We start from the raw sequence: 26,235 nt of genomic DNA, 5'->3' as shown, positions 1-26,235 counted from the left end.
AACCCTGCCTGTGACACTGCCAACATGAATGGCTAGAGAAGGAAACAGTGGTGGAAAAGCGAAAGATGCCTGAATGATGGGGCTCAGCGAAGATCACACACAGGGACTCTGGAAAGTTTGTGGTCATTGAGTGCTAAAAGCACCACCGGGACAAGCTAGCTTCACAAAATGGTCGTCCAAGGTTCCGTGGACGGGGACCAATAATTTGAGATACGTATGTTTTTTATTATTATTTGAAACAATATATAAAGTCAAGATTCAGTTATTACTATTTAATATACACCAGAGCTAAGGACCTGAAAATGTACTTTAATTCACAGTACCAGAAATGAATGATGAATCAGCACTAAAATCCAAAAGTCTACATAGTAATCCGGCGATGTGTATACTTAGAAAAATGTATACCAAGAGGGTGTGGGTAAAGTCCTTTATCATCAGTCTCTGAATTGAAGACAAGAAAACAATGGGGCCTCAAACGCAACACGCACACAAAATCGCAGATAACACACGAGTGGCATTTCACAACTGACCCGCCTTGATGCTGGAGATTCAAGCAGCCATAACTTCTGAAGATTTCTGAGAACAAGAGCATTTTCAGGTGAGGATGTTTATTCTATGATACGGTATGTTTGATTGGATAAGCAGAAAATGAAAAATTGTATTTTACTTATGTTCGTGACTAGAGCCGGTACGTTGAAGTCGCGGGTGGATGCAGAGGTGGAGGAGACGACCGATTGAAATAAATACTGGTTTTAAAACTTCCGCTTACTTCGGGTGTCATGCCCTTTAAATATTTTCCATTTCTATTGCCACTTTGTTTTTAGTAATCGTCACAATCATCCATTGGTTACGGCCATGTTCGTTAACATTGCATGTGCCTTCTTCTGTCATGGTTACCGATGAGAATCATTTGGCGCAAACCGCTCCGGGTTCTGATTGGCTCCCTGTCACTATTTAAACTCAATCCTGTCAGTCCCCTGTTGTCGGTCCGTCTGCGAACCTCAGTGTATACTGGGCAAGCCTTTTTCGACCCTGACTCCCACCCGTCCCGTTTTTGCCCCCGTCTGTCTCCGGCTACGACCCGTTTTGATCCTGACCACGTCTGTTCTCCCGTCCCGGCTTTCGACCTCTTTTTGTCACCCGACTACGTCTACTCTCCCGTTCTGGCTTACGACTCGTTTCCGACCCCGACCACGCCTTGTTATCCCAGTCCCGGCTACCAACCAGTTTTCCGCACCTGAAGCTTTATTGTACAAGACAGATACTGTTAAATATTTGTAACAATCAAGGGTTTTATAAGAAGAAACATTTCCAGCACAAAAAGGAACAGTGTTTGATTTCTTATTTCTTTTTTGTAGTTTTCGTAGAAAATATATATTTAGTAATTTGCTATGAACTGGCGTAGTAAATTACAGAAGATTTGTAGTATTTGGTGTTTCTGTTTCTTGATAATTGCAAGCTTCGTTTCCATGGTTATCATTTTATTGCTAACTACATAAAGTGACTTAAGATAAATTTAATACTGCATTACACAGCTTGACACTGAAAATTTGATTTTTCTCGAGAGATTTTAAATATAAACTCAAAATGTTCTGATAAATAAGAACGGTTACTTTCCAAGAAATTCTGATTATTTTATAGGATTGCAAATTTAAATTGCTGTATAGCGGGTGTTGAAAACCCATCGAAATTAGCTTATGCGTTCCTAACACCGGGTACCCTGGATCAAAACATTAAAATAACATAAGAAAATTTGAAAAACAATAGTTTTTACGTAGTAGCAATCGTTGATTGGTTACGGCCATGCAACTTCACAAGGGTAACAATGGGTGTGCTTTTTTTGTATTTCATGTTAATCGCAAGCTCTGTTTCCATGGTTATCATGTTTTTGGTTATCCTGTAGTCTCGCTGCAAGCTTTGGCACACAAAGTGAAAAAATAGAGTCCAATGAAGATTGGATTTTACCGACAATTTCATTTTCCTCATTTTAAGGTTTTTGAGTTTTTCCTTGCCCTCATGTAGGTTTTAGATCAGGGTATGGTGTCACAATAGTCTGTCATTTGCAATAATCTGTGGTCTGTGCAGCCCTTTGAGACTCTTTGTGATTAAGGGTGTCACAAATAAACATGAATTGACAACTGGCTAATATTACAAGAAGCGCACGAGATTCTGAACTGAATGAAGAGAAAGGCATCATGGGAGGTAATTCAGCATATAACATGGGCATTTTCATAATGCAGTGTGGCAGACCGGCATTTTATCTGACTTCGACCAATATCAGACGGATATCTTGGAGTCAAAACATCGCAGAGTTTGAGGTTTTGAGACACCCGAGTATCCTGGGGTCTACTGTATTGCTAGTTTTTCCAAGATTTTGTCCTATGTTTCTTCGTTTTAGGTTTCCCGGCCCCGCCCAAGATCATCATGAGAAACAGCCAATCGGTATTGCAGCTCCTATCTGCAGTCTTTGCCATTCTAGGCCCGGCACTAGGCTTCCAACCTCTCTTTACCCCCGGTGGAAACTCGTCTTCCCACCGGGACATCACCCAAAGGGCCATTCTCCGAAAGACCGCCGAGGTCTGTCAGGACATGGCCAAAGCAGAGGGACGGAACTTCAGTCTGACCGTAAGGACAGGATTTTTAGGACCTCAAACTGCTGGAAAAACAGTTTTTCTGTTTCTGTTTGGCAGATAAACGACCTTCTCACGGTTGAACAAGTGCAAGAAGCTTGTTCGTCCAACGATACCGCGTCAGTTCTGTCCAGCGTCTTGTTCCATACTTCCATTGCTTACATGTACTTCAGTAACGCCAACGTGGATTTGGTATCGGTGTCGAGTGAGGAGCATCATTTTGATGGAGAAGCATTCCAGAGAGGGAGGGACATCATCACAAAAGGTATGTTTTTTTACTGCTTCAGACTCTGATTGGCTCCCTGTCACTGTTTAAACCCACCCGTTTCTGTAACCTGTCCATCTGCGAACCTCAGTTTACTCTAGACAAGCTTTTTCGACCCTGACTCACACCTGTTTTTGCTCCCGTCGGTTCCCCGGCTTCGACCCGTTTTTTTGATCCTGACCTCGTCTACTCTCCTCACCTGGCTTTCGACTTGTTTCTGATCCCGACCACGTTGTTTTGCCCTACTGTCCTGGAAACAGGTTATTGGATATCTGTAGTATTCCGAATGAATGGTTATAATCCTTAGAGACAGACTAATAACCCCGTATCCCTGGCCTTTGCGGGTATTCTGATTACATGGTTGAAATTTACTGCCTCGGACTCTGATTGGCTCCCTGTCACTGTTTAAACCCACCCGTTTCTGTCACCTGTTCTAATTCCATCTGCGAACCTCAGTTTACTTTAGGCAAGCTTTTTCGACCCTGACTCACACCTGTTTTTGCACCTGTCTGTTCCCCGGCTTCGACCCGTTTTTTGATCCTGACCTCGTCTACTGTCCTCACCTGGCTTTCAACTTCTTTCTGATCCCGACCACGTTGTTTTGCTCTATTGTCCCGGAAACAGGTTATTGGATATCTGTAGTATTCCGAATGAATGGTTATAATCCTTAGAGACAGACTAATAACCCCGTATCCCTGGCCTTTGCGAGTATTCTGATTACAAGGTTGAAATTTACTGCCTCGGACTCTGATTGGCTCCCTGTCACTGTTTAAACCCACCCGTTTCTGTAACCTGTCCATCTGCGAACCTCAGTTTACTCTAGGCAAGCTTTTTCGACCCTGACACACACCTGTTTTTGCTCCGGTCTGTTCCCCGGCTTCGACCCGTTTTTTGATCCTGACCTCGTCTACTCTCCTCACCTGGCTTTCGACTTGTTTCTGATCCCGACCACGTTGTTTTGCCCTACTGTCCTGGAAACAGGTTATTGGATATCTGTAGTATTCCGAATGAATGGTTATAATCCTTAGAGACAGACTAATAACCCCGTATCCCTGGCCTTTGCGGGTATTCCGATTACAAGGTTGAAATTTACTGCCTCGGACTCTGATTGGCTCCATGTCACTGTTTAAACCCACCCGTTTCTGTAACGTGTCCATCTGCGTACCTCAGCTTACTCTAGGCAAGCTTTTTCGACCCTGACACACACCTGTTTTTGCTCCTGTCTGTTCCCCGGCTTCGACCCGTTTTTTGATCCTGACCTCGTCTACTCTCCTCACTTGGCTTTCGACTTGTTTCTGATCCCGACCACGTTGTTTTGCTCTATTGTCCCGGAAACAGGTTATTGGATATCTGTAGAATTCCGAATGAATGGTTATAATCCTTAGAGACAGACTAATAACCCTGTATCCCTGGCCTTTGCGGGTATTCCGATTACAAGGTTGAAATTTACTGCCTCGGACTCTGATTGGCTCCCTGTCACTGTTTAAACCCACCCGTTTCTGTCACCTGTTCTAAGTCCATCTGCGAACCTCAGTTTATTCAGGCAAGCTTTTTCGACCCTGACTCACACCTGTTTTTGCTCCCGTCTGTTCCCCGGCTTTGACCCGTTTTTTATCCTGACCTCGTCTACTCTCCTCACCTGGCTTTCGACTTGTTTCTGATCCCGACCACGTTGTTTTGCTCTACTGTCCCGGAAACAGGTTATTGGATATCTGTAGTATTCCGAAATAATGGTTATAATCCTTAGAGACAGACTAATAACCCCTTATCCCTGGCCTTTGCGGGTATTCCGATTACAAGGTTGTAATTTACTGCCTCGGACTCTGATTGGCTCCCTGTCACTGTTTAAACCCACCCGTTTCTGTAACCTGTCCATCTGCGAACCTCAGTTTACTCTAGGCAAGCTTTTTCGACCCTGACTCACACCTGTTTTTGCTCCCGTCGGTTCCCCGGCTTCGACCCGTTTTTTGATCCTGACCTCGTCTACTCTCCTCACCTGGCTTTCGACTTGTTTCTGATCCCGACCACGTTGTTTTGCTCTACTGTCCCGGAAACAGGTTATTGGATATCTGTAGTATTCCGAAATAATGGTTATAATCCTTAGAGACAGACTAATAACCCCGTATCCCTGGCCTTTGCAGGTATTCTGATTATAAGGTTGAAATTTACTGCCTCGGACTCTGATTGCCTCCCTGTCACTGTTTAAACCCACCCGTTTCTGCGAACCTCAGTTTACTTTAGGCAAGCTTTTTCGACCCTGACTCACACCTGTTTTTGCTCCCGTCTGTTCCCCGGCTTCGACCCGTTTTTTGATCCAGACCTCGTCTACTCTCCTCACCTGGCTTTCGACTTGTTTCTGATCCCGACCACGTTGTTTTGCCCTACTGTCCTGGAAACAGGTTATTGGATATCTGTAGTATTCCGAATGAATGGTTATAATCCTTAGAGACAGACTAATAACCCTGTATCCCTGGCCTTTGCGGGTATTCCGATTACAAGGTTGAAATTTACTGCCTCGGACTCTGATTGGCTCCCTGTCACTGTTTAAACCCACCCGTTTCTGCGAACCTCAGTTTACTTTAGGCAAGCTTTTTCGACCCTGACTCACACCTGTTTTTGCTCCCGTCGGTTCCCCGGCTTTGACCCGTTTTTTGATCCTGACCTCGTCTACTCTCCTCACCTGGCTTTCGACTTGTTTCTGATCCCGACCACGTTGTTTTGCTCTACTGTCCCGGAAACAGGTTATTGGATATCTGTAGTATTCCGAAATAATGGTTATAATCCTTAGAGACAGACTAATAACCCCTTATCCCTGGCCTTTGCGGGTATTCCGATTACAAGGTTGAAATTTACTGCCTCGGACTCTGATTGGCTCCATGTCACTGTTTAAACCCACCCGTTTCTGTAACGTGTCCATCTGCGTACCTCAGCTTACTCTAGGCAAGCTTTTTCGACCCTGACACACACCTGTTTTTGCTCCTGTCTGTTCCCCGGCTTCGACCCGTTTTTTGATCCTGACCTCGTCTACTCTCCTCACTTGGCTTTCGACTTGTTTCTGATCCCGACCACGTTGTTTTGCTCTATTGTCCCGGAAACAGGTTATTGGATATCTGTAGAATTCCGAATGAATGGTTATAATCCTTAGAGACAGACTAATAACCCTGTATCCCTGGCCTTTGCGGGTATTCCGATTACAAGGTTGAAATTTACTGCCTCGGACTCTGATTGGCTCCCTGTCACTGTTTAAACCCATCCGTTTCTGTCACCTGTTCTAAGTCCATCTGCGAACCTCAGTTTATTCAGGCAAGCTTTTTCGACCCTGACTCACACCTGTTTTTGCTCCCGTCTGTTCCCCGGCTTTGACCCGTTTTTTGATCCTTGACCTCGTCTACTGTCCTCACCTGGCTTTTGACTTGTTTCTGATCCCGACCACGTTGTTTGGCCCTACTGTCCCGGAAACAGGTTATTGGATATCTGTAGTATTCCGAATGAATGGTTATAATCCTTAGAGACAGACTAATAACCCCTTATCCCTGGCCTTTGCGGGTATTCCGATTACAAGGTTGAAATTTACTGCCTCGGACTCTGATTGCCTCCCTGTCACTGTTTAAACCCACCCGTTTCTGCGAACCTCAGTTTACTTTAGGCAAGCTTTTTCGACCCTGACTCACACCTGTTTTTGCTCCCGTCTGTTCCCCGGCTTTGACCCGTTCTTTGATCCTGACCTCGCCTACTCTCCTCACCTGGCCTTTGACTTGTTTCTGATCCCGACCACGTTGTTTTGCTCTACTGTCCCGGAAACGGGTTATTGGATATCTGTAGTATTCCGAATGAATGGTTATAATCCTTAGAGACAGACTAATAACCCCGCAGCCATGTCCTTTGCTGGTATTCCGATTACATTGTTGAAATGGGAATGGCGTCATTACGTAAATGGATTTTGTTTCCGCATTGAACTTTCAACATTAAATTAAGGATGATCAATCGCAAAAGTCCCGTGTGTTTACAAGACCTGCTCCTGTGTGGCTTGGCTAAAGCATAGATTTACACCAGATATTGTCAAGAACCGGAACAGGATCAGGACCCAAACGCGTGACGTTTCTCACACAAGCCTTTTATTTTACGGGAAATGGGGAGTCAAGCACGTTAGGCCGCAGTCTGGCATGAAATGATAGGAAGCCAGAGGCTGATGAGATCGATACCAATTGCCCGAGTAGATAACGGACAGATGGGGTCGATAGCGGACAGGACAGACAGGATAGATAATGAAACAGGATATCGAAAATAAACAGGACAAACTAGACAAGAACAAAACTGGAGAGAACAATAAACAGGACAAAAATAGACAGGAACGAAACTGGAAACCGAAATTAAACAGGACAAAAATAAACGGGAACAATACTGGTCAGGGAATACCAACAGGAAACGGGACCGAGTCAAAACCCAAGTCTTGCGAGGCAGAGGTTTGTTGACAGATAGACAAAGAAAGAATGAGAGCACTGAGCTTAAATATACGGAAAGCCTATCCGTCAATGAGCCGCAGCTGGCGCCACACAGGCGGGCCAATTGGGCGCCATGGCAACCGTGACAGATATGGATGGAAACAACTGTGACGATGCATACCGGACATCTATCTATCTAGACATCTATCTATCTAGACATCTATCTATCTATTTAGACATCTATCTACCCATCCATCCATCCATCCATCCATCCATCTAGACATCTATCTATCTATCTAGACATCTATCTATCTAGACATCAATCTAGACATCTATCTAGACATCTATCTAGACATCTATCTAGACATCTATCCATCTATCTAGACATCTATCTATCTATTTAGACATCTATCTACCCATCCATCCATCCATCCATCTAGACATCTATCTATCTAGACATCTATCTATCTATCTATCTATCTATCTAGACATCTATCTAGACATCAATCTAGACATCTATCTAGACATCTATCTAGACATCTATCTAGACATCTATCCATCTATCTAGACATCTATCCATCTATCTAGACATCTATCCATCTATCCATCTATCTAGACATCTAGACATCTATCTATCTATCTAGATGTCTAGATAGATAGATAGATAGATAGATAGATGTCTAGATCTATCCATCTAGACATCTATCTATCTATCTATCTATCTAGACATCTATCTAGAGGTCTATCTATCTATCTATCTATCTATCTATCTATCTATCTAGACATCTATCTAGACATCTATCTAGACATCTATCTAGACATCTATCTATCTAGACATCTATCCATCTATCTAGACATCTAGACATCTATCTATCTATCTAGATGTCTAGATAGATAGATAGATAGATGGATAGATGTCTAGATGGACTCACATCTATCTATCTAGACATCTATCTAGAGGTCTATCTATCTATCTATCTAGACATCTATCTATCTAGACATCTATCTATCTAGACATCTATCTATCTTTCACCACAATACTTTCTTTTTTGTCTTAGTCATTGCATCATTTTCAGTTTTTTCCCTCCTTCGCTGTTTTGTGCAGGTGTCTCAGCAGTGAAGGCCAGTGTGAAACTGGAGAACTTCCTCTCAGGGCGCTGGGCCCTTGGACGCATCTGCCACACACTTCAGGCCAGTTTCAAACCGACTGTCTTTTCCAGCATACGATTCAAAAGGATTTGTGGCCAAATTCAAGCACTTTTTAAAGCGAATATTTCAATTTATCCAGTACCGTTAAAAAGAAAAATCCGTGTGAATCGTGTATTTCGCAGCTCCACAAAAAAGTCTGTTTCCAAGTTCTCCAAAACAGTGGCTTGCGAAACTATTTGGCCCCCTGGAACTTTGTGACCTTTTGCCACATTTCAGACTTCAAACATAAAGATTTAAAACTGTCCTTTCTTGTGAAGCATCAACAATAACTGGGACACAATCGTGAAGTGGAACACACTTTAAGTTAAAGTTAGGAAAGTTAAAAAGACGGAGAGAGAAAGAGCAAAAAAAGGAAGAGAAAAAGAGAGACACAAAGAGAGAAAGAGACAGAGAGTGGGAGAAAAGGGGTGGAAAAGAGAGAGAGAGAGAGAGAGAGAGAGAGAGAGAGAGAGAGAGAGAGAGAGAGAGAGAGAGAGAGAGAGAGAGAGAGAGAGAGAGAGAGAGAGAGAGAAATAATTACAAGTACAGTGTCTTTGTTCGAGGCACCTGGCTTTGGCAACATCAAGTTGACATATTTCAACCTGCAGCCTGTTTTTCTCTTGCGCTTCTCTGCTTGTTTTCCCTTAGCGGGCCTGAAAGACAGAAGGAGAGAAAAGAGAAAAGAAAGCGTGAAGGGTAGGAAGAGAGAAAGAGAAAAGCGAGAAAAGGAAAAAAGGAAGTAAGAGCAAAAGAAGTTAAAAAGGCTGAGAGAGAGAAAGAAAGAGACAAAGAGCAAAAAAAGGAAGAGAAAAAGAGAGACACAGAGAGTGAAAGAGAAAGAGACAGAGAGTGGGAGAAAAGGGGTGGAAGAGAGAGAGAGAGAGAGGAGAGAGAGAGAGAGAGAGAGAGAGAGAGAGAGAGAGAGAGAGAGAGAGAGAGAGAGAGAGAGAGAGAGAGAGAGAGAGAGAGAGAGAGAGAGAGAGAGAGAGAGAGCGAGCGAGAGAAATATATACAAGTACAGAGTCTTTGTGAGAGGCACCTGGCTTTGGCAACATCAAATTGACATATTTCAACCTGCAGCTTGTTTTTCTCTTGTGCTTCCCTGCTTGTTGTCCCTTAGCGGGCCTGAAAGACAGAAGGAGAGAAAAGAGAAAAGAAAGCATGAAGGGTAGGAAGAGAGAAAGAGAAAAGTGAGAAAAGGAAAAAAGGAAGTAAGAGCAAAATAAGGGAAAAAGACAGAGAGAGAGAGAAAGAAACAAAGAGCAAAAAAAGGAAGAGAAAAAGAGAGATGCAGAGAGTGAAAGAGAAAGAGACAGAGAGTGGGAGAAAAGGGGTGGAAAAGAGAGAGAGAGAGAGAAAAAAAGAAATTCAAGTACAGTGTCTTTGTTCGAGGCACCTGGCTTTGGCAACATCAAGTTGACATATTTCAACCTGCCGCTTGTTTTTCTCTTGCGCTTCTCTGAGCCTTGTCCGGCGGGCCGGATTCAATCCTTCAGCGGGCCCGATCTGGCCTGCGGGCCCCCCGTCTGACAGCTGTGGTCTAACGGATACAATTCCCATGTCCATTACTCACAGGACTTCTACAGTCACAGTAACTGGGTGGAGCTGGGCAACAGGTCTCCTTACAAGGCCCTGATCACACCTGACCAAACCATTGACAATGTGGCAGGTAGGATTTTCATGTTTATTCTACAGACATGCTTCCCATAGCGACGATTACTTTTGTTCGAATGCTTTTGTAAACATTAATAAAACTTCTTAAAGCATCTGTCAACTTTAATGTCACTTGTAAGTCGACAGAACTAGCGAAGCGTGACCTGTTTTCGAACCGGTTCCGACACAATCAGGGCTCCTATAGCATACCGAACAGCAATGTTCCCTGTCATGTTTCGTACGGGTTTGAGCGTTCACACAAAATCGGTGAGCAACGCTTGAAACAACAGTGAGCAACAGCAATCCCAAGTGTGGCAACTGAGTCATGATCAAACATGTCCAAAATTTGACATCAAGTTACATTTTGCTGAGTTTCCAGCAATGCGAAATGATTTTTCTCTTTTGAATGAATTGACTCATGCTTACAAACGTGTTTTGTTCTTACAATTCTTTCACAAGATATGCATTTCTTTTTATTTCCTGATATATTTTGTCGCATAATATGAACATTTTTGGGGGCTTATTGAGTCGGTTGTAAGATACAGAACTGTACTTAGTCACATTTTTAGTGGAAGTACAATTTTGGCAACAAGATTCACTTGATATCATTGGAAATGATTTGAATGCAACACAAACTTTTTCTTCTTTTTTCCCTGTTTTTTTCTACTTTTTTTTTTAATTTCTTTAAAAAAAATCTCATTGTGTTTATTTTTTCCGACCTGTTCCTTTTTTCTTTTTGTTCTCTATTTACTTCTTCCTACGTTTCTTTATTTTCTTTTTTTTTCTGGCTTTTTTCTAAATATTTCCTTCTTTTTTTCTCTTCCTTTTGTTTCTTTTTTTCCCAGCTTTTCACTACTTTTTCATTTTTGTATTCTTTCTTTTTTGTTCTATTCCCCCCTTCCTTTGAGTCATTTTGTGCATAATTTTACATAACATTTGGTCACGTTGGGATGAAAGAAGCAAAAACAACCCGAAGAGTCGTTTAGGACCCGAAAGAGCCGGTTCCTTTTAGTGAGCCGAGCCGAAGAGGCCGCTTCTCGACAAACTCTACTAACTTTACTCAACTTCGTTCTACTTCGACTCGAAGTCAAAATACCGCATTTAGGACACAACGTCAGGGGAACCCGTGTATTTGTACCTTCATGCACTGTAACTTTGACTTAAGTCGCTTCATAATTAGTAATTGATTTTCTCGTGCGCTGAGAATGTGCGAGCAGTGCGCAGCTTAGAGGGAACACTGCCTAACAGGTCAAGGGGGGGTAGGGGTGGTGCGAATCCTGAATACATATTTGGTGTGTCACATGGAAGGTTTTTAAAAACTTTCGAAGACCTAGAAGCATTTAATTGTATTATGTATTTTTTTAATTTTATTTAACGTAGTTCCAGTGTATAAAGTGCAGTGGATTATAAAGTGCACTTTTAAAATTCTGGAAAATATTTGTTTTTGAGGTGCGCCTTTAGTCTGAAAAATGTAGTATTATTTTGTTATCTGGGGTGCCGGGGGTCCTGAACGCATTAGCTACGCATTAGCTACGCATTAGCTACGCATTAGCTACTGTAAGGTTTTAACATTTCTCATCTATAATCTGACTCCGAAGACATTTCTCTTGTCCAAACCCTTATAGTTGGAGTCTGTCCAGAAGCCGGAGAAGTTATTGAGCCGAGTATTGTCCACCTGTTAATTTATTTAGCCGAATCAAAGAGTTAAACACATCGGATCTTTCTTCCTTGCAATCGTGTGTAGGAAAACAGCGAGCGGCAAGGGCTTCCGAGTTGCCCACTTTTATGGCACATGGTGATCAAATGTCCACTCCCCGTGACCAAGCCTCTGGCTGATTGGTCCGCGCCGTGCTGATGCAATTATCCCAATTGTCCTTTGAAGCTTGGGAAAAGGGTGAGAGGCCCCAGGACAGAATGGGTCACGACACACACATTCTAACCCCCCATCCAGGAAGTGACAAATCATTGTTATCTGCACAAACAGAAACCAAACACACATTCTAAAACACAGTTTTACGACATCCTTCTCTCAGAGTTTGCCCTCAAATACTGAAGTCAGATTTTAGAACAAGTATTTTTGAGTATGAGTGGAGTAAAACAGCGTATAAAATAGTATATGACTTCACTACGCATTAGCATAGGTTTCTATCCCCTACTATACAGCATCTACACTTTGTCTCAGAACGGGTTCATTTTGTATCCCGGGGTCTTCTGTAAACAAAACTCGGCTGTATATTTACAAAGAGCCCTGCCAAGCCTATGAGATCCATCTCTGAAAGATGTTAAAAACCGTATCTTTGATTGCTCGCTATTGCACTGTGTGGTTCACTAACCCAATTTGCTTTTAGGCCCAAATATTTCCACTTGTAGAAACTGTACGAATGGCAACTGCGACGACAACATTCTGCCGGACGTACTGCAGCAAGGGCTTCTAACTTCTGGATACTTTAGCCTCCATTCACCGGAAAAACCAGAAGGTAACTTGGTAAGAAGTTGCCTCTCTACGATGGAGGGACAAAATCCTATGTTTCTGGTGCTTGAAGGTAAATGCAGTCACGGAGGTTCTTTTGACGAAACGAGTAAACGTGATCCGATCGGGGGCATCAATAAGGACGACGTGGGATCTAGCCACGGTTCGCTTCACCACGAAGCAGCAGATCTGGCAGTGAACGCAACTGTGGAGTTACTGGAGGACATCCGGATAGCTGTGGGAGACCAGAACTTTCTAAGGTACGGTTTAAACACAATAATGACAGAGAGTTCCAAATGATGAGATGTAACTGGTCAGGAACAACTCACACATTCCCTACGTTTATTGTTTATGTTGACTACGTTTTATGAATTGGCACCCAATGCATCATCTATTACAGCCTGGTCATCCTGGAATGGGGATAACGGACATTGAGAATTAGCTTTGGCTAAAATGCTATAGTTGTCATAATTACTGACGCGAGGCACCTGAGCCTGCTCCTTTGGCGCCAACTGCCTCGGACGCTGATTGGCTACCTGTCACTTTTAAACCCCCGTCTTTCTATCACCGGTTGTCAGTCCGTCTGCGAACCTCAGCTCACGCTAGGCAAGCCCTCCGATTCTGATTTCCTCCTGTTTTTTGGCTCCCGTATGTTTTCCCAGAAATAGAAAGTAAAATGTCTCATATCATCTCATCAGCTGCACCGCTCATCCTCAGTAGGGTCGCGGGGGTGCTGGAGCCCATCCCAGCAATCATCGGACAGTGGGCACGGGACACCCTGAACTGGTTGGCAGCCAATCGCAGGGCACACAGGGATAGACAACTCGCTCGCTCATTCACACCTCGGGACAATTTGGACCGGCCAATCCACCCGAAATGCATATCTTTGGAATGTGGGAGGAAACCGGAGTGCCCGGAGGAAACCCACGCAAGCACGGGGAGAACATACAAACTCTGCACAGTAAGTCCGGTAGCTGGATTTGAACCCACACAGGAGGTTCCCAAGACCTTAGAACTGTGCCGCACACGCGCTAACCACTGCGCCGCCGTGCTGCCCGAAAGTAAAATGTATTAATGTAAAATGTTAAAATTAAGAAAAATGATCAATTAAATGCCATATTAAAAAGTGGCTCTTGAATTTCCTCCCTCCCACAGCAATGATTGACCAGCCTCACGTCCCGTTCCCGCCATTCCTGTGAACAATATTCTCCAAAAGGCTGCACTGACCTCGCACCACAGCCCCGCCAGTGAATATCTTTTGCATTAAATGTTATTTGTATTCGATCGTACAAAATCCTTTATAGTCAAATGTATAAAATCCTTCAGCGATTATGAATACAGTTGCATCTCTCCAACATTTTCACATGGGGGCAGATTTAATTTCATTAACAATTGAACTAAGTGAACTCCATCGAATATGGCCGAATCAGCCGAATTAGTCAAATTAGTGTCGTCCGAGTCTCTGGGAAGCCCTCTCTTCAAGTCCTCTAGCCTTCTCCTCTCGGCCCACGCCTCTCTGCAAGATGGTGTGCCGGTTCCTCCCATGGGCGTGCCAATGAAGCCCAACGTGAGCTCCACTACCTCGCCGCGATGTCTGGAAAACTCAAAACAGCATTGAGCGTTTCTCAAAACAATGCCTGCTGTCCTCCGTCATTAGGGCCTTTCTGCATCGTCGGATGTGATGATTATCTTATCGGCCTTACGTCCCGTTCTCGCCATTCCTGTAGACAATATTTCCTACCAGGGTGCCCTGAACTTTCACTGCTCATTGAATAAAGGCACAGTCAGTAAATAACTACAGCATTAAACTCAATAAATGTAACTTGTATTCAATGGTATAAAATCCTATATCCTATAGTCAAATGTATAAAATCCCTCACCAGGCATGACGTGTGCGCTCTGCCGGTTTAGCGCTCTGACCAATATGGATCGCGGCCATACAAGTGCAGTTCACTTTTTGTTATATAAACGACCAAAAAGAGTTGCCAGGCATGACAAAAGTCTGCTCTGCCAGTCTAACGTTTGGAACAATATGGATCACAGCCATACAAGTGCAGTTCACTTTTTGTTAGATAAACGACCAAAAAGAGTTGCCAGGCATGACAAAAGTGCGCTCTGCCAGTGTAGCGCTCGGACCAATATGGATCGCGGCCATACAAGTGCAGTTCACTTTTTGTTATATAAACGACCAAAAAGAGTTGCCAGGCATGACAAAAGTGCGCTCTTCTGGTCTAACGCTCGGACCAATATGGATCGCGGCCATACAAGTGCAGTTCACTTTTTGTTCTATAAACGACCAAAAAGAGGTGGCAGGCATGACAAAAGTCTGCTCTGCCAGTCTAACACTCGGAACAATATGGATCGCGGCCATACAAGTGCAGTTCACTTTTTGTTGTATTAACGACCAAAAAGAGTTGCCAGGCATGACAAAAGTCCGCTCTGCCAGTGTAGCGCTCGGACCAATATGGATCGCGGCCATACAAGTGCAGTTCACTTTTTGTTATATAAACGACCAAAAAGAGTTGCCAGGCATGACAAAAGTGCGCTCTTCTGGTCTAACGCTCGGACCAATATGGATCGCGGCCATACAAGTGCAGTTCACTTTTTGTTCTATAAACGACCAAAAAGAGGTGCCAGGCATGACAAAAGTGCGCTCTGCCAGTCTAACACTCGGAACAATATGGATCGCGGCCATACAAGTGCAGTTCACTTTTTGTTGTATAAACGACCAAAAAGAGTTGCCAGGCATGACAAAAGTCTGCTCTGCCAGTGTAGCGCTCTGACCAATATGGATCGCAGCCATACGAGTGCAGTTCACTTTTTGTTATATAAACGACCAAAAAGAGTTGCCAGGCATGACAAAAGTGCGCTCTTCTGGTGTAACGCTCGGACCAATATGGATCGCGGCCGTACAAGTGCAGTTCACTCTTTATTAGATAAACGACCAAAAAGGGTTGCCAGGCCCGAAAAAAAGGCGATATGCCGGTCCGCACTCGCAGCAACTTGCGATCGGGAGATAACGGATTACGGCTGCACGAGTGCAGTTTACTTTGTAAATGACAGAACTGCAAACGAGAGACACCAGGCCCTAATAAATGCACTTTGCCGGGTCCCCACTCCCAGCAGTATGCGAAGTGGGATAATGGATTATGGAATATTTTTCAAGGCACAAAGTCCAAATATTCTTTTCCATTCTCTCTCCTTCCTTTAGATTGATGGGCCTCTCCCAGTCCTCCGCACTGTGTTTCGTGATCGACACGACGGGCAGCATGAGCGATGACATCGCAGAAGCAAAACGAGTTTCTTTCAGTATCATTGACAGTAAGAGAGGAACCCCGCAGGAACCTTCGGCCTACATACTGGTTCCTTTCAATGACCCAGGTACTCATCGGCGTTTCGTCGATTCGGAGTCGAAGGTGATAACGTTACCGTTCGCAGGATTCGGACCTCTCGTACTTACGACGGACGCGGACAAATTCAAAGAAAGCATTAACGCGCTGACTGCCAGTGGAGGTGGAGACATCCCTGAGTTGTGCTTGTCTGGATTGCAGGTGACAAAAGGATATACAATGTAGATACAAGAGTAATATTTTTGCAGGTAATCCATTCCATAAGCATCTGTATTGGTTAGAACCATACACAGTACTCCACTACAGATTTGTTTGAGTACTGAAACATCTTATCGCACACAAAGCATAGGTTTTTTTATACGTTCCTAGGAATTTCGAAATCAAGATCAAACATATCAACATTTTTCTCTGGTACTGTGACCAAAGATTGATAATCACCTCATCTCCCCATCTCATCTCATTAGCTACACCGCTTATCCTCAGTAGGGTCGCGGGGGTGCTGGAGCCCATCCCAGCAAGCATCGGGCAGTGGGCAGGGGACACCCTGAACTGGTTGCCAGCCAATCGCAGGGCACACGGGGACAGACAACTCATTCGCTCATTCACACCTAGGGACAATTTGGACCGGCCAATTCACCTGAAAGGCATGTTTTTGGAATGTGGGAGGAAACCGGAGTGCTTGGAGGAAACCCATGCAAGCACGGGGAGAGCACACAAACTCCGCACAGGAAGTCTGGTAGCTGGATTTGAGCGCACGCAGGAGGTTCCCAAGACATTAACTGTGCCGCACATGCGCTAACCACTGCGCCGCCGTGATAATCACGTAAATCCCAATTCCTTTTTGAATGAGATCCACATACCGGATACTCTCGACGTCATTACCCCATTACTGTCATGATTACCGATGTGAATCTCCTTTGGCGCCAACTGCCTCGGACTCTGATTGGCTCCCTGTGCCTATTTTAACTCACTCCTATCTGTCCTCTTTTGTCAGTCCGTCCGCGAACCTCAGTTAACACTAGGCAAGCCTTTTTCGACCCTGACTCCCACCTGTTTTGTTCTCCTGTCTGACCCCTGGCTTCGACTCGTTTTTGATCCTGACCACATCTACTCTCCCGTCCCGGCTTTCAACCTTTTTTGTCCCCGACCACCTCTACTTTCCTGGCTTGCGACTTGCTTCCAATCCCGACCACGTTTTTGCTCTCCTGTTCCGGCTACTGACCCGTTTTTTCCATTCCTGACACCGCCATCCCTCTCCACTTCCACGTTCAGAGCGACCTGCTTCCTGCGTCCAACTATCACAGGATTGTGGGCGCAACTCTTTCTCTTTCTTCCAATAAAACTTGTGAGAAACGTTATGCAAGTGGGTTCTGTCTCCGTTCTGGTCTTGACAATTGCAAACATGGGTTAGCGATAATACGGTAAAACCTCGTGTATTGCGCGCAACCAGACTATGAGTTATTTTTTTAAGTAAGAAAGAAAGTGCATTATTATTAATAAATGTAATATTCAGGAGGGGACCCCTTGGGAAAAGCCTGATCCCCTCTGCCATCACTCTTCTAAACAGTCAGTTTATTGTTATGTTTGTCATTCTGCTATTTTCCTGGTACAGTGGAAGTGAATTTACCAAAGGGAACAAATATACCGTAAATTCCAGACTATAGAGCGCACCTGATTATAAGCCGCACCACATTTCCAGAGGAAAACCGATTTTGTACTTACACTAGCCGCACCTGTGTATAAGCCGCATGCGCCCACATTAAAAGAATGTATCACAAACACAAAATTAACCCAGTCCGGACAGTAAGTCCCGCGATTGAGATTAAATGTCTTTTTTTAAAGTACACAGTCGAAAAATCACAGCCGGCAAAATGAATGGAAAATGATACCGGTACTTAAGGTTTGATGCAGACCTGCAGAGTCCGGGTCCCGTTGAAAGTAATCCAAGGAAAAAAGTGTATATTTCCAATGGTAAGGATGGGAAAAATATATATCCACTATTGTCCGCCGTATCCACAAACTCTCACCTTTACCGGTCCCCATTTCCCGTCACCCCGCGTTTGTTACGCCCCTTCTTTTTAATTGGCCTGTGCAAGGCATATCAGAACAAGTGTCCAAAATAAATCCCAATAAACACACTACAAAAATATACAGTTGCAAATACATATTATACATGATTACACATATTTACAAAGAAAGACGGTACACCGGGAGAGTTTTCAAAGCTTTAATAATAATATTATAACTTTCATCCCAAACCGTGCCTGTGAAGGGTAGCAAAACGCTACTAGCAACACGCTCGCGACACAGTAAACGGGTCTGTTAAAAAAACATACCGTACTTAAAAATGACGGTAAATCGTCCTCATCTTCCTCCTTAGAACTGAAGCCATCAAAGTCGTCTTCCTCAGTGTCGGAAAGAAACTTTGTCATATAGACGTCGTCCCACGCTCCCTTAATTCAAAACATGCTAGCAACACGCTCGCTCCTTCTTTATCGGACTGCTCGATTGCTTTTAGCTTGAAAGCGGCGTCATGTGCCTTTCTTTTTGCAATTTGCATGATGAGGATATGTCTACGCTAATTTAATTTATGCACAAGCCAAGAAGTTGCAGTCTTCCTCAACACATATATTCCAACGGTCTAAATCTTACCTTTTGTACTCGAGCGCCGCTGGCGGCCGCTAGAAAAATGACATAAATTAGCCGCATCACTGAATAAGCCGCAGGGTTGAACGTTTGGGAAAAAAGTAGCGGCTGATAGTCCGGAATTTACGGTATTCAATCGAAAACTAACCGCAGTCTGTATCATTTTGGACGATTCCATGTCTGTCCAACAGCTAGCTCTTACTGCTGCTCCACCCTCATCGGAGATATTCGTCTTCACCGATGCTCCTGCGAAAGACGCACACCTGAAAAGCACCATCACTGCACTTATAGAGAGCACCAAGTCGGAGGTGAGTGCCCGGAGGAAACCCACGCAAGCACGGGGAGAACATGCAAACTCCACACAGATCGCATACCTGTACCTGACAAACGATTCGTTTTCCACAGCTCTAATCCTGATTGTCTCGGTCACTAGCAGCAGAGGACAACATCATTGTAGATTGCTTATAGTGGTATAGTGTTCTACATAGTTTGTCATGCTGTGAGTAAATAGGCGCCACACTGTGTTTGTAAGGTTTATTATCGCTTATTAAAAAGGATTTGCAATCATTAACAAGGGGGCGCAATCAGGGTTGGGTAGGGTTACTTTAACTTGATTACTTTCAATGACTTTTGGATTACTCCAATACCAAATATGCTAATAAAAGACAAAAGAAACTAAATAGGAATCAAATGATGACTCACAAGACGTGGTAAGCTTTCTCTCCTGGCTTTGATCTCTTGGATCTCCGGCAAAACTAACATAAAATGCAGGGTTGGGTAGGGTTACTTTAACTGGATTACTTTCAATGACTTTTGGATTACTTCAATACCAAATATGCTAATAAAAGACAAAAGAAACTAAATATGAAACGAATTATGACTCACAACACGTGGTAAGCTTTCTCTCCTGGCTTTGATCTCTTTGATCTCCGGCAAAACTAACATAAAATGCAGGGTTGGGTAGGGTTACTTTAGCTGGATTACTTTAAATTATTTTTGGATTACTCCAATACCAAATATGCTAATAAAAGACAAAAGAAACTATATATGAATAAAATGATGACTCACAACACGTGGTAAGCTTTCTCTCCTGGCTTTGATCTCTTTGATCTCCGGCAAAACTAACATAAAATGCGAGAGAAACAAAATGAAAATAAATCCAAACAGCTTGCCAACATCATGTTTGCCGTTCCATGTATTCCGTTACTCCCCAAGCCTGCACAAAATTTAGTAATCTTATTCAGTCGTAAGCCAGGACGGGAGAGCAGACGTGGTCGGGATCAAAAACTGTTCGTAAGTCGGGACGGGAGAGCAGACGTGGTCAAGATCAAAACGGGTCGTAGCCGGAGACAGACGGGAGCAAAAACGGGACAGGCGGGAGTCAGGGTCGAAAAAGGCTTGCCGATTATACACTGAGGTTCGCAGACGGACTGACAACAGGTGAAAGAAAGGAGTGGGTTTAAATAGGGACAGGGAGCCAATCAGAGTCCGAGACAGTTGGCGCCAAAGGAGCGGGCACAGGTGCTTCACATCATGACAGTTACCTTCACTTGAAATGAACGTACACACAAAAACTAAAGCCTTTTTATTGCACATAGTAGTTTGCTTGCGCAAACTGGACAAGCTTATGTTGGCAATAAGAAGGGACGTGTTTAGTTTAAAGTGTATGGACCCATGTGGGGGAAGTAGCTGCAAAACCAGTGCCAAAGTAGCAAACAAAGAAGTGGGAGCAAAGCAACTAACAAAATGTCCAAAAAGTAAACCACTAACAAAAACCAAACCTGACAAAGTTTAATCGACGGAAATGGAAACCGCAATGAGTAAAGTATCAAAGAAACACAAGAAACAAACAATGAAATGACAATGGTCCGACCGACGTGTGCATATCAAAATATCCTATTAACGGTGTGTGGTGAATGGACACAACTGTGCCCAGTTCAAGCCCTGGTTGGGGCCCTCTGGTGGTAGGATACCCTAGTGGTGTCAAGTCATGTTTATTTGTATAGACCAGGGGTGTCAACCAGGCGGCCCGCGGGCCGGAACACGCCCGTTAAGGGATTGAATTCAGCCCGCCAGACAACGCCCAGAGAAGCGCAAGAGAAAAACGAGCTAAAGGTTGAAATATGTCCACTTGATGATGCCAAAACCAGGTGCCTCTCACAAACGCTGTACTTGTATTTATTTATTTCTCACCCTTTTCCTCCCTTTTTCTCACTTTTTATCTCTCTTTCACTCTCTTGTCTCTTTTTCTCTGTTCCTCTTAATCTCTCTCTCGCTTTCCCCCTCTCTCGCTTTCCCGCTCTCTCTCACCTGCTTTATCTCTCTCGCTCGCCCTCTCTCTTGCTCTCGCTCTCTCACTCTCCCTCCTGCTCTCTCTCTCTCTCTCTCTCCTGCTCTCTCTCTCTCTCTCCTGCTCTCTTTCTCTCTGCTCGCTCTCTCTCTCTTGCTCTCGCTCTCTCTCTTACTCTCTCTCCTGCTCTCTCTCTCTCTCTCCTGCTCTCTCTCTCTCTCTCTCTGCTTGCTCTCTCGCCCGCTCTCTCTCTCTCTTGCTTTCTGGCACTCGCTCTCCGTCGCTCTCTCTCACTCGCTCTCGGTCCCTTTCGCTCTCACTCTCTCTCGTTCTCTCCTGCTCGCTTTCTCTCCTTCTCTCTCGCTCTCTCTTCTGCTCTCTCTGTTGCTCTCTCTTGCTCCCTCTCTCCTGCTCTCTCTCTCTCTCTCTCTCTCTCTCTCTCTCTGCTCGCTCTCTCTTGCTCTCGCTCTCTCTCTCCTGCTCGCTCTCTCTCTCGCTTGCTCTCTCTCTCGCTTGCTCTCTCTCTTGCTCGCGCTCTCTCGCTCTCCCTCCTGCTCTCTCTCTCTCTCTCTCTCTCTCTCTCTCTGCTCGCTCTCTCTTGCTCTCGCTCTCTCTCTCCTGCTCGCTCTCTCTCTCGCTTGCTCTCTCTCTTGCTCGCGCTCTCTCGCTCTCCCTCCTGCTCTCTCTCTCTCTCTGCTCGCTCTCTCGCTCTCTTTCCCTCTCTCACTCTCTCTCTCTCTCTCTCTCTCTCTCTCTTTTGCTCCCTTGCGCTCGCTGTCGCTCTCTCACTCGCTCTTGGTCCCTTTCGCTCTCGCTCTCTCTCGCTCTCTCTCGCTCTTTCCTGCTCGCTCTCTCTCGCTATCTCCTGCTCGCTCTCTCTCGTTCTCTCTCGCTCTCTCTCAATCTCTCTCGCTCTCTCCTTCTCTCTCGCTCTCTCTCCTTTCTCGCTCTCTTTCTTTTTATATCTTTTGTTTCTCACATTCTTTCTCTCTAATCTACAAGTCCGGCCCCTAAGAGAATGTTTGTGCTATCGTGCGGCCCCCGAGTTAAAATGAGTTTGACACCCCTTGGTTCTTTGGGACTGCTGGTGAACTGGATTAGGTATCCCAAAATTCTCATGTTTCGAGGTGCTCGTATGAAGACGTACCACTGAGATCGGGTTACATTACGCCAAACAAAACCTTGAGTTAATCAACCCATCGTGAGGACCAAATAGGTTTTATGTGCCAAGTTGACTTTCTTACCGTCTTCCTTCCAGGTGACTTTCATGCTAACCGATGTGTTGAGCACTCGGCGCAAAAGAGCGCTGAATCAAGCAGACGCGCAACTGTACCGTGACCTTGCCAGAGTCTCTGGAGGTCAAGCCATCGAGGTGAGCAAGGCGGATCTTGTTCTGGCCACCAGTGTCATCGAAGATTCCACCTCCAGCGCCCTGGTAAGTGCAAACAGGGTTGGGTAGGGTGACTTTAACTGGATTACTTTCAATTACTTTTGGATTACTCCGATACCAAATATGCTAATAAAAGACAAAAGAAACTAAATATGAATAAAATGATGACTCACAACACGTGGTAAGCTTTCTCTCCTGGCTTTGATCTCTTTGATCTCCGGCAAAACTAACATAAAATGCAGGGTTGGTTAGGGTTACTTTAACTGGATTACTTTCAATGACTTTTGGATGACTCCAATACCAAATATGCTAATAAAAGACCAAAGAAACTAAATATGAATAAAATGATGACTCACAACACGTGGTAAGCGTTCTTTCCTGGCTTTGATCTCTTTGATCTCTGGCAAAACTAACATAAAAAGAAACAACAGAAACAAAATGAAAATAAATCCAAACAGCTTGCCAACATCATTTTTGGGAGGGAGAAAAAGAGAGGGAAAGAGAGAGCGATAAACAGATAGGGAGAACAAGGGAGACAGAGTAACAGTGAGAGAAAAAGAGAGAGCAGAATAGAGATATGAATGGAGAAGAAGGGGGAAATTAATATAGAGAGAAAAAGAAAGTGAAAAAAGAGAAAGATAAAAAGAATAAGAGAAGTGAAACGACAGAAAGAGTCAGCAGGAGAAAAAGAGACAAAGTGAGGTGAGAGGGAGAGAGAAAGAGAGAGAGGTCAAAAAAGGGAAAGAAAGAGGGTGAGAAAGAAAGAGAAAAATAGAAAGAAAGAGAATTTAAAGTGTAGATTAGAGAGAGAAAATAGGAAGAGAGCAAGACAGAGAAAAAGGAAGAGAGAGTGAGGGAGAAATAGAGAAAATGAGAGAGAAAGAGAGACTGAACAGGAGAAAGAAAAAGAGGGAGAAATAAATAAAAAAGAAGTAAGTCAGAGAGAAATGGAGAAATACTACCACAATTGTTTTGCAAGTGTTACCTGGCTTTGGTGGCATCCGGTGGAAATATTTAAAACTACAGCTCATTTTCCTCTTGCGCTTCTCTCACTGTTGTCTTATGGGCCGGATTTAAACCATTTTATACTTCCTTTTTTTCTTAACTTCTTTATACAACATCATCATTCGTAATATAATGCATCAAAGCAAGTGAGCCGTTGGAGAGCCGGCTCTCTTGAATGAGTTGAGCCGAAAAAGCCGGTTCTCTGAAAAAGAGACGGACTTCCTTTCACTACACAAATACCACATGAAATCCGATGTTTTTTAAGACCACGTGTATTTCAAATGTATTCAATCAACCCCTGTTCGGAATGATGCATGATGGGAAATCCCCGGGCGGCAGACGCCTGCGCACAGTAGCATCAAACCGCTCGCTTCTTATGCAACACAAAAAATAATACCGAGATAGAGGCTACCGCGGCAAACTCGTTTGACTTTATTTCGTGATAGTCGGTGTTTACCGGATGGTACCCATCATTGACCAATTTGCGTTTTTCCGTTCAGATTATCTTGTGCGTCGTACACGTCTTAAAATGGATAATATACATGTAACCGCGGTGTACGTGTCCCACCAAAGATCCACATTCACGCTGGACTGGATGATGAGGTTTTTATTATTACAGTTTCTGCAAATGGATGAGTCACAACATTAGCTTTTCTGCTGGCTTTGATCTCTTTGATCTCATTGCAGTTTTCTCTGGTAAGACTGCCAACAAAACATATCAAAGAGCTTTCTTTTCACTTTACAGAAAATACATTTTTACATCTTTACATTTTAACAAGATACTTTTAACAAGAGATCGTATAGTGGATTTTTAACGTTTACAATGGATTCAACATATTTTTCTTTCGTCTGAATTTTAACCAACATCATCCTTTTTTAATGTATATGAGAAAATAGAAATAAAAACAATAATGAGTATAAAAACGGGTACAAGTTACCTGCAAATGGATGAGTCACAACATTAGCTTTTCTGCTGGCTTTGATCTCTTTCATCTCTACAAGGGGAATTCATAATTTAGTAAAACAGAAACAAAACGAAAATAAACCTAAACAGCTTGACAATATCAATCACATTACTGTGCATGTTGAGAGATTTGTCAGCTGGGGTTATAACGTTTAAAATTAACTTATTTTGTGGAGCACCAAAATATGTGTCTTACCATTGCGGTTCTCTCTGGTAAAACTGCCAACAAACCCCGCCTCCCGGTCACATGTCAGAAGCCAAAACCAAACCCCACCCCATACCAGCAGATGGCACTGTTGGACTCATCATTGCAGGACATTTACCAAAAACTATACAACATATTTCAGCAGGAATTTTAATAAAACAAAAGTTATTACTACACCCGTTACATACATACTACCTCTATACATGTTACACCGATCCCTCTCTCACCTGGATAGGGCTAAGGGGGCTGTGAGGATTACATTTTTGGACTTCTCCAGTGCCTTCAATACCATACAGCCTCTGCTACTGAGTAGGAAACTGACAGAGATGGGAGTTAGCTCACACCTTATAGAATGGATTACTGACTACCTGACAGGCAGACCCCAGTATGTGAAACAGGGGGGCTGTACATCGGACACCGTGGTTAGCGGCACAGGATCTCCGCAGGGGACCGTGCTCTCTCCGTTCCTATTCACTCTATATACATCGGACTTTAAGTACAACTCTTGAGTCCTGCCACGTGCAAAAGTTTGCCGACGACACTGCGATCGTGGGATGTATCAGAAATGGGCAGGAGGAGGAGTACAGGAAATTGATTCAGGACTTTGTCCGATGGAGCGACGCAAACCACCTGCACCTGAACACCACCAAGACCAGGGAGATGGTGGTGGACTTCAGGAGAACCAGAACTCACCCGGTTCCTGTAACCATCCAAGGAGAATGTGTAGAATTTGTCCAGACCTACAAATACCTGGGTGTGCAGCTGGACAACAAACTGGACTGGACTGCCAACACAGAAGCTCTATGTAGGAAAGGGCAAAGCCGACTTTACTTCCTCAGAAGGCTGGCCTCCTTCAACATCTGCAAAAAGCTCCTGAAAATATTCTATGAGACAGTAGTGGCAAGCGCCCTCTTCTATGCGACAGCGTGTTGGGGAGGCAGCGTCAAGAAGAAGGATGCCTCTCGTCTCAATAAACTGGCTAGGAAAGCGAGCTCTGTTGTGGGCAAAGAGCTGGACAGCCTGACAACAGTAGCTGAGAGACGGGCACTGAAAAAGTTGCGATCATATCATGGACAATCCATCGCATCCACTACACAGCATTATCTCCAGACAGAAGAGCAGTTTCAGCGACAGACTGCTGTCACTGTCTTGTACTACGGACAGACTGAAGAGATCTTTTCTTCCTCATGCCATGAGGCTCTTTAACTCTACCCGGCAGAGTAAAAGCCCACATTAAACTACACCACCTACATTGCATATTACCGAATCTTATTGCAATATGTATTCTGTGTAGCACTATTTAGTTATTTTATATAACACGCTACAGTGGGCATTTGCACGTCACACTGGGTATTTGTATATTGTATTCTTTTTGCTTTATTATTGTACTGTTCTCAGCTCAGGGATGCTGCTGGAAATGTGAAAAACTTGCTTTGTTTCAGGTGACTATCTTTCAGACGGTGATGAACCCTGGCAAGCCTGAAAATATAACCTTTACTTTGGATAGCTTACTACGAAAGGTTACGATCTACGTCACAGGAAGTCCGTCCCTTACCTTCAATCTAACCAGTCCCACCGGTAAGAATGTGTGTTTTCCCCCTCCTACTGTAGACCCCCGGGATACAACAACCCCGCATTTATAATTTCCCTCTTTTCCGGATGAATAATTTATGGAAAGAGGGCAATTAAAACGTAAGGGGCTGGAGTGAATTCATAATCCCAAAGGTGAGAACCACC

At 44.0% G+C, this 26,235-nt stretch overlaps 1 protein-coding gene across 1 annotated transcript in view; it reads left to right on the top strand.

The window, feature by feature from the left end:
• The first annotated feature begins 372 nt into the window (after positions 1–372).
• Positions 373–26,235, top strand: part of LOC148360614 (von Willebrand factor A domain-containing protein 7-like) — a 37,715-nt gene continuing 11,852 nt past the window's right edge. The window contains exons 1-12 of the mRNA XM_088342997.1: positions 373–598; positions 2,399–2,625; positions 2,691–2,895; positions 8,443–8,528; positions 10,101–10,194; positions 12,527–12,655; positions 12,722–12,908; positions 15,860–16,029; positions 16,087–16,199; positions 18,836–18,952; positions 22,193–22,369; positions 25,941–26,076. Coding sequence (XP_088199123.1) covers positions 2,425–2,625; positions 2,691–2,895; positions 8,443–8,528; positions 10,101–10,194; positions 12,527–12,655; positions 12,722–12,908; positions 15,860–16,029; positions 16,087–16,199; positions 18,836–18,952; positions 22,193–22,369; positions 25,941–26,076 — 1,615 coding nt within the window. The 5' untranslated portion in view covers positions 373–598; positions 2,399–2,424. The remainder of the gene's footprint in view (positions 599–2,398; positions 2,626–2,690; positions 2,896–8,442; positions 8,529–10,100; positions 10,195–12,526; positions 12,656–12,721; positions 12,909–15,859; positions 16,030–16,086; positions 16,200–18,835; positions 18,953–22,192; positions 22,370–25,940; positions 26,077–26,235) is intronic.

The sequence above is a fragment of the Urocampus carinirostris genome, chromosome 8 (assembly GCF_059441175.1).
Source record: "Urocampus carinirostris isolate Australia breed hairy pipefish chromosome 8, RoL_Ucar_1.0, whole genome shotgun sequence".
NCBI lineage: Eukaryota > Metazoa > Chordata > Actinopteri > Syngnathiformes > Syngnathidae > Urocampus > Urocampus carinirostris.
The sequence above is the reverse complement of the archived record's forward strand: the minus strand, read 5'-3'. Positions and strand labels throughout refer to the sequence as shown.